At 40.9% G+C, this 9,249-nt stretch overlaps 1 protein-coding gene across 1 annotated transcript in view; it reads right to left on the minus strand.

The window, feature by feature from the left end:
• sog (short gastrulation) overlaps positions 1-7,515 on the minus strand; it is a 90,928-nt gene extending 83,413 nt beyond the window's left edge. The window contains exon 1 of the mRNA XM_065236410.1: positions 5,476-7,515. Coding sequence (XP_065092482.1) covers positions 5,476-5,611 — 136 coding nt within the window. The 5' untranslated portion in view covers positions 5,612-7,515. The remainder of the gene's footprint in view (positions 1-5,475) is intronic.
• Between the last annotated feature and the right edge of the window lie 1,734 nt (positions 7,516-9,249).

Raw genomic sequence — 9,249 nt, forward strand, 5'->3', positions numbered from 1 at the left:
ATATTGTTAAAGGGTGCAAGCGAACGGCACTATCGAAACTGCAAGCGAATCAGTTTTCATTCAATGATGGGAGGAAGTTTTGTTACAGTGTACGCTCCCACGGTGACGTCAGCAACACAACTTTGACAGAACCGAGAACATATTTGCATGAACTTAACCTTCTTTTCAACGATTGCGGTACGAGTGTTCACAAAAGTATCAAAATAGCTTCGATCACAATCTGAAAAACGACGCCGCTGAATTTTTGTGTTTTCTATTCAAATGTAAACAAGCTCTCCGAACCATCAAAAAACGTGAGGTTGAATCTTTTCGTGCTATGTATGCTCTGGACCGGCGATGCAGAATTTTTCCTGATAACGAAAGCCATCCACGGTACACGCCGAATGAGAACGACCCAAATTAGAGTTTAGTTCACTCATAATTGCTAGAAGTGCAGGAACTCTGCGATGAATAAATTTGCCTCATAGTTTCCTGTGGAAAGCCTCAAAAATCTGCTGAAAAATGAGGAAAATTGACGAAAATTTACTTAGATTGAGTGAATCAAATCTTTACTTTTCTCATATTCGGGAAGGCAAATTTACTCATCGCTGAGCTCCTGCACTTAAGGTGATTGATGAGTTAACTAAACTCAAATTTGGGTCGCTCTCATTTGCCTGTAGACTCCACGTCCTTGAAACATTTTCTCATCTAGACGTACAAAAATGCAAAAGATGTGATGAACGAGTGTGATTTGGTTGCCGGTAGCGTAGATTGTGCAACTCGTCCCAACAAGGCAGCTACTGCGGAGAAGGCAACTGCTGGCGATAAGCTACCCATCAAACGGTCCGCTGACCAAAAAAGAAAACATCTTCATCTAAACATGGGCGAAACGTCTCCATTAGAGAGGGTCTAGGATAAAGGGGGGAGCGAATTCATAACAAACTACCTTGGCAACCTATGTCTAGGTGGGTTCTAGCAACACTGCCAATGCAATCAACAAAGGGCGCTGCTCGGTTGGCTGTGGCATGGAACGTTTGGCCAAAGCCAGCCAGTCCGCTTCTTATACTATAGATCCTCTCGAGTCTTCACATGGCTTCAATTTTCACATTTGCGACCGGAGGGTGTTCCGATTTATAACAGGGTGTCGATTCAATGAAGAAAACTAAATTCCCTGGTTTCTGAACATTCTGGTATTCACTCGATACATTGTATAGACTGCAAAAAAATACAGTTTGCCGATATACAGTTGAATTGATCATTTTGTCAAGCTTCTGCATTGATGTTCCATCAGATGTCACAGCTGTTGTTTGCGGTGACATCCATCGGAAACTAGGCACAATCTGCTTTCCCATATTTGTTCACAGAGGACACTGCAGTGCAAAACATGTCTGGTACCTCTATATATCCATTTAAATTATTATTCGAAGTCCCTCCTCCACATTCTGCACACAAAATAGTTCACTCCTCACAGAATTTCCTGCCGAATTTTATGTATGGGGCGGGGCATAAAGTATCTTTTGCGCAGAATATGTAAAAAAGGAGGGACATCAAATGTTAAAGCAAATGCCTATATAGAGGTACCAGACATGTTTTGTAGTGTCAGGTACTCTATTTTGTAATCTGTGAAAGGGAATTCACAAATCGAGTGTCAACAAAATACATGGCATGTTGAGAGATTGAGGCCGTGAGAGCAAATTTTCTCTCTCAAATTTGAATTTTTTGGCTCTCTGGGAGCTGGTTTTAAACCAGGTAAAACTGTATGGGGAAAAATTATTTTTATTTAATTGTTACTTGTTTAACAATAATTTCTGGGAAAAAACTGAACTACAAAGTCCCTGATTAATTGCAGTAGGTTGTCGTTTACTTTTTTGACCTGAATATGCACCGATTTTTATCACTTCCTACCAGCAGAACAGCGCCCTCTCTGTGGAAAATGGTCGAACAAAATGATTAATTAAGCATAAAACTGAATACGATTGAGCCAAAGGTTGAATGTGTCATTTCTAAGACAGCATCGCATTTGGTTTGAATTTGGTTCTGCGACACGTTCTAAGCCTTCGCCTAAAACTTTACAGGATTTTATTTGATTGAAAGTTCTTTTCAAAATTCTTCTAAAATAAATTTAAAATTCTCTCTGGAGGTCCCTTGAACATTTATTTATAACATTCCAGAAATTCTCTGTAAAACACTTAAAAAAATATTCTCGATCAACAATTGAAAAGAGCCTATTAGTTTTTGTGAGCAAAACTTGTAATCCCCATTCTCTGCCAACACCATTAAGCAGGGGAAATTATCCCACTGAGAATTGTCGTCAAATTTTACTGATCATTATCTTGGAGTTCTCCTCTATTTTTTTTTTTCTGGGAATTGCATGGAATTCTTATTAAAATTCTCTGGAAATTCCATTCGAAATGCGCTTGGAATTATCCCCGGAATTTCCTTATAGATCTTCGGATAATTAGTTTTATATTTTACCCTCAAAATTCACTTCCCTTGGTATTTTTTTACGAATCCTGGAATCCTCTTCACTCTTGGGAGTTCTAGTAAAAACTCGCTTAGAAACCTTGGTGGTATCTCTAGAATTCATTTTCAAATCGGCTCTTATTTGATTTGGAAAAAATTACAAAATTATCTTAAAAGTTCTTCAAAGTGAGTGGATCTTGAAAATCTAGTCCAGTCCAAGAGTCTTGAAATCGTATTGTTTTCAAAAAGAGGACGAGGTACCTTTTTCCAGATTTGTGATCTTTTGGTTTATGCATATGAAACACTTGTTTTTAATCCCATTATATATTTTTTTGCCTTGAGCACATTTTGAGACCCAGCTCCGCAAGAAAATAATACGCTTAACGCTTAACCAAGTTTACTATACGCCGTCAGTATTTACTATACGCGTGGTTACCGACGGTCATCTTCCGATGATTATAATCCGCGAGAATTGATTCGCGGGCGGATGCCTCCAGTGGGAACTCGTAAAAACAGCGCTTTCACCTCCAAAATTCTGTAAGTTAATTCCATCTAAATTGTGACCTCGAATACTCACTTAAGTCACTATGCCGCCAAGACAATGCTTGTCTACGTATCTTTAAATCATTATTCAATCATATAAGGGATACTCCAAGCAATCGAAAAACAAATTCCTCCCAACAAGATCATTATACTAAATTCTCATTTAGTTAGTTCTCTGAGCTAATCAAGCTGTTGAGAACACAATACCGATCAAATCGATCGAAAAAAATCATCATCTTCTCTTCAAGGTGGGTTTAGACAAGGCAAGCAAGTCAATTGATCAACTCATTTGAATTCAACTGACTTGAACGTGTAAACCATGCCATTCATCTGACTTGAATCAGGCTCAACGCTTCAAACCAATTGAATTCAACTGAGTTGATCAATTGACTTGCCCAGTCTAAACCCAGCTTAAAGCTAGGTTTAGACTAGGCAAGTCAAATGATCAACTCAGTTGAATTCAACTGACTTGAACGCGAATTGAACATGTAAACCATACCATTCAACTGACTTGATCAATTCACTTGAATTGAAAAAAGTTGAACCAGGCTCAACTTTTCAAGCCAATTGAATTCAATTGATATGATCATTTGACTTGCCTAGTCTAAACCCAGCTTTAAGCTTAAAGCTGGGTTTAGACTAGGCAAGTCAAATGATCAACTCAGTTGAACGCAATTGGCTTGAAAAGTTGAGTCTGGTTCAACTTTTTTCAATTCAGGTGAGTTGATCAAGTCAGTTTAATGGCATTGTTTACACGTTCAATTCGCGGTCAAGTCAATAGACTTGCCCGAAGCCCTGGTTAACTCTTTAAAGTTCTTGTATTTACTCAAAGGCGGTCCAATGCGTTCAAGGGATTGATTTTTGTTGGACACAACTGGATTGAGACGACGAACCAATCTACTCCAAGGTTAAATTTTGTCAGACGTAATTAGGCGTAACATCTATTAAGAAACGTACATACCCATTAGCAGCTTAAAATTTGCAACAACTAACAGCGTCTAGCGTATACGGAAATGGATTTTCATCTCAGTTCAACTCAGGAATGTGACAACACCCAACTAGCAAAAATGAAACATCAAGCATTGAACAACCACAAGTTCGCAACTCTATTAACAATTTGAAATGCAAAGCCATCCTCAAACGAGTAATTAAGTTGTTTGAAACTGGTGAAGTCAGTCATACTTAGTAATAAGTTTCGATTATACAGAAATTACCCTGAATTTGAATTAAATTCCCTGATTTTCCAGTTTTTTTTCCAGGTAGTTGACACCCTGTATAATGAAATTGCGTTCTTATTGAAGTTTAGAATATTTCATGGAACATAATCTGAATTTAGGAAACTTCGTAGTAATTTAAAGAACTTCGTAGATCTTCAGAGAACTTCGTGCAAGGTCGGGAAACTGCGTTGCGTAGAAGTTTAAGGCTGTGTTCCATTCGGTGAATTTTAACCTAAATTTGACGCTCAGAAATTAAATTACGATGTTCGAAAATCCCTCTGTAGTTGATCGTCTGATTTTTGAGAAGTCAACATTAATTATCTGTCAGAAATAAGTCTGGTACAATAGCAGGTTTATTTGAAAATTTTCCATCTGTCAAATTTAAGTGAAAATTCACCAAATGAAACACAGCCTAAGAAACATTCAAAAAGGTGCAGCATTCAACAGAGACTGATGTTTTGGTGCAGTGTAGATCGAAGAATGACAAAATATTTTCCGTTGCGTCAAATGCAAACTGGCGAAAATTTGCATTCATCATTGTACGATCATCGAAATCATCCAAGCTGAACGTGTCAAATGAACGTAATTCCCCCGAAAAGAGCGGAACTTTTCCAATCTTCGTCAATCGGTTACCAACGATCGGCGCTCTGCCCTAGGGCGCAGCGTATCCGAGAGAGATCATCCCCTCCCCCCACCCTTTGCATCAAACGGGGAACAGGTTTCCGCGCCTCACAGCTAGGTACCGAGAACGATTCTACCCGAGGAAATCCGACACCGAGGGAAGCTTGCGGTTAGCTGATGGTGGAACCATCAGATCGAACGGAGCGAAACGACCTGACGACGGCCGGCGCGGTCCAGACAATTGACGTTGCATATTCGTTTTAACAAGCTGAATTTAAACTGTCACGTGCAAAACTGGCCTACTATGTTGGGGGATCATCTACAAAATTGTCGTCGTCGTCGCAGTTGGCTGCGACGACGACGACGGCGATGATGATGATGAACCGAAGGGGCGGCGAACCCGCGGCTCGACCGCACGTCACGGCCAATCGCGTGATTTCCCAGATGTGTCTCTGTCTGATGCTGCAAATACCTGAGCGCAATGTGCGCTCAGGTAAGCATCCCAGCGCGCTCGAGCGAATCGAGGAAGTCGGTTTCAAAATTAGACGGCTAAATTAAGAGCACTTCTGGGGCGATCGAGCCCTTTGGCATTTTGGGGGTGTGGTCCGGCGATTGATTGATTGGTCGATTGATCGCGTGACTAACGACTTACCAGCTGGTCGGTTCCGGCGAGCTCCTTCTTCTTCCACTAGCTGCGGCGATTGTCGGCGGGCTTCCGCTGGGACGAACAGGGTCGCCACCAGGGCCACCAGCAACGTCGATAGCACCGTTTTCACTGAAACTGCCATTTTTTTTCTATTCCTTCTTCAGAACTTGTATTTACACTAAAAACTAAGAGGATCTAGAACCTCGTATTCTATATTCGGTTGTTATCGATAGAGTAATCTTTTTCTCTCTCTCTCTCTTTCGCTAGCACACGTTTACCACTTGCTGCTGATGCAATTCTTCAATCACTTCTATCACCAACAGACAGAATAAAAAAAACACACAAGCTTCGGGCACAAATTAGGCACTTGGCAGACACTTTGGTTCTTCCATTTTCTTCTTATTCTCCACCATATAGATATTTATATCGCGCGCCCCGATCGCTCTTCTTCTCGGGCTGCTCGGTCACAGCAGACAGACCTGGGTCGCGAGTCGAAATCAACTTGTCGTGGGAAAAAATTTAAATTTATACGCGATTCGTACAACTCAGGCCAACAACGCTCACTGCGATTTATTGTGCGACCCGGCGGCGAATTTGGATGCCCGCATGTGCGGCACAAGCGAACAATACGCGCAGCGATGATGTCGCGGGCTACTATGATGTGTTTAATAAATATAAATGAGTAATCGTCACACCAGCGCCAATCATGACCTGCTCCAATACGCGCACGCGGCTCTGCTCTACTGCAAACGTCGGGGTCTCTAAATGTTGTTCTGCTTCGTCGCTCGGCGGTCGAAACTGAAATGCACCGCTCGGCTAGGATACTGCTTCCTTTTGGTCTACACACTCTTTGGACGTCGTCGTCGAGTATGCGACCGAGAGCTCTCTTGCTCTTCTTGTGCTCACCTCACGTCTGCTTCCTTCCCTTCCTCCTTGCGGTTTCCAACCCTGCGCTGCGTCGCTGCCTAGTCGGTGTCGAACGCGCCTCTTCTAATCTCTACACTCTACACTCGGCTCAGCAGGTACGGGCTACTTTTCACACCTCCTTCTTCTTCTGATTCTTTAACACTATCTCGTCTACCGCCTACTACTTCCAGGACCTACCAAATCAGGGCTAGTCCTCTCGTCCTTCACCACACTCACACCGAACACTCTCTTCTCGATTCCTAGCGATTTGTTATTGTCGCTGTCGTTTATGTATTCTTTTTTTTTATTTTCTTCAAACAACCGACAGTATAGGGATTCGCCTTAAAAAATAAATAACCGAGCACGTGGACGCGTCACCCGAGGGCTTTGCAAAAACCCACCTGGATCCACCTCTAGATATTATGGGATCTCACTTCCGATGTGTTGCTGCTCCTGCTGCTGCCGTCGCACGGTTTGGTCTTTTTTGCGATAACATGTTACATAAAAGCTGCAAAGTCTCTCCTACGACTGTGTGTCGCGTATTTTTCTTTTTTATCTCTGCTGGCTGTGACAGCTCTCGAGACGACGACGACGACAACGACTACGGGGCTAGAAGTGTTTGTGACAACACCGTCGACGAGCGACGACGGTGACACTTTCCTTCGCCTTCTTCTCCCGTCGTCGGTCAAATCCAACAACACACCACACCACACTCGCTGCTTCTCTCGTCACTACCTTCGTGTTTTATTCTTACGAAAGTCAGCACAGAAAAGAAAAATTCCTTCGGGAAAATTGGCACTTTTCGCGTCTCCGCACTCCGACAGTGTCACACGCAGTGTGACGTTCAACGAAATGCACAATTTCCAGTCAGGCGGGGAGTTCTTTGCCCAACAACTAACTACCTAACTAGGTATACTATTGAAAAACGCTTGCACGACTACTCGCGGAACGTCCGCTGCTAGACTGATCCCGTTCAACCCGAACCCGATTGCGACGACGGGACTGATCCGGCGGATGAGTTTTTTAAATTCCCCCACACTCTCTATACAATGCACCCAACCTCAAACGGATCGGATTGTGTTGCTGCTGCTGCGCGAAGCTCTTGGAAAATTTTGCGTATGCTGCTCGCGGTTAGCTAAAGGTGACTGCCGTTCCTCCGGTGGTTCAATTCAGACTCAACCCAACGTAGCAAGCCGCTTTGCGGGGAGTTGCGCTACTCAGGCGCACCGTTCTCGCTCTCGCTTGGCTCTTTTGGCAACGAGCGCGAGTGGGGTTCCTCTCGCTCTCCGCAAAATCTCAGTGGGCTGGGTGGGGTGGGTGGTTTCAGGTTGGTCGGCGGCTGAGAGATCATGGGGTGGCACTCAAAACCACACGATTGGTTTCCATACTGGCCGATGGGGACGACGCGCCGCGATGACTGCGGTTCTTTAGTGATACGAAACGGTAGCATTAATCGGTTCAAAGCTGGAAGCTGATAACGAAGATTGGCAGAGGCGCTTAAGCTTGGCTTGGAAGACATGGTAGAGGTATTATGGCCGTTTCGCAGTTTTATGATTCATGGACATCGATTGTGGGTTGTAAATGGATTTATCAATTTCCACCAGTTTCGGTCGTGTCTTCTATGGGATCGTCCAAGCCAGTGATGGTCATCTTAAAAACAAACAAATGTGTAATCATTCAGCACATAGGGGAAATGGCTTTAATGTGGCCTATGGATCTAAGATTCGGCCCTTCGCAGAAAATCAGAAAATCAGAAAATCAGAAAATCAGAAAATCAGAAAATCAGAAAATCAGAAAATCAGAAAATCAGAAAATCAGAAAATCAGAAAATCAGAAAATCAGAAAATCAGAAAATCAGAAAATCAGAAAATCAGAAAATCAGAAAATCAGAAAATCAGAAAATCAGAAAATCAGAAAATCTGAAAATCTGAAAATCAGAAAATCAGAAAATCAGAAAATCAGAAAATCAGAAAATCAGAAAATCAGAAAATCAGAAAACCAGAAAATCAGAAAATCAGAAAATCAGAAAATCAGAAAATCAGAAAATCAGAAAATCAGAAAATCAGAAAATCAGAAAATCAGAAAATCAGAAAATCAGAAAATCAGAAAATCAGAAAATCAGAAAATCAGAAAATCAGAAAATCAGAAAATCAGAAAATCAGAAAATCAGAAAATCAGAAAATCAGAAAATCAGAAAATCAGAAAATCAGAAAATCAGAAAATCAGAAAATCAGAAAATCAGAAAATCAGAAAATCAGAAAATCAGAAAATCAGAAAATCAGAAAATCAGAAAATCAGAAAATCAGAAAATCAGAAAATCAGAAAATCAGAAAATCAGAAAATCAGAAAATCAGAACATCAGAAAATCAGAAAATCAGAAAATCAGAAAATCAGAAAATCAAAAAATCAGAAAATCAGAAAATCAGAAAATCAGAAAATCAGAAAATCAGAAAATCAGAAAATCAGAAAATCAGAAAATCAGAAAATCAGAAAATCAGAAAATCAGAAAATCAGAAAATCAGAAAATCAGAAAATCAGAAAATCAGAAAATCAGAAAATCAGAAAATCAGAAAATCAGAAAATCAGAAAATTAGAAAATAGAAAACCAGAAAATCAGAAAATCAGAAAATCAGAAAATCAGAAAATCAGAAAATCAGAAAATCAGAAAATCAGAAAATCAGAAAATCAGAAAATCAGAAAATCAGAAAATCAGAAAATCAGAAAATCAGAAAATCAGAAAATCAGAAAATCAGAAAATCAGAAAATCAGAAAATCAGAAAATCAGAAAATCAGAAAATCAGAAAATCAGAAAATCAGAAAATCAGAAAATCAGAAAATCAGAAAATCAGAAAATCAGAAAATCAGAAAATCAGA

This window comes from Ochlerotatus camptorhynchus, unplaced genomic scaffold, assembly GCF_037179485.1.
Source record: "Ochlerotatus camptorhynchus isolate MF236.1 unplaced genomic scaffold, CSIRO-AGI_Acam_v1.1 ptg000550l, whole genome shotgun sequence".
NCBI lineage: Eukaryota > Metazoa > Arthropoda > Insecta > Diptera > Culicidae > Ochlerotatus > Ochlerotatus camptorhynchus.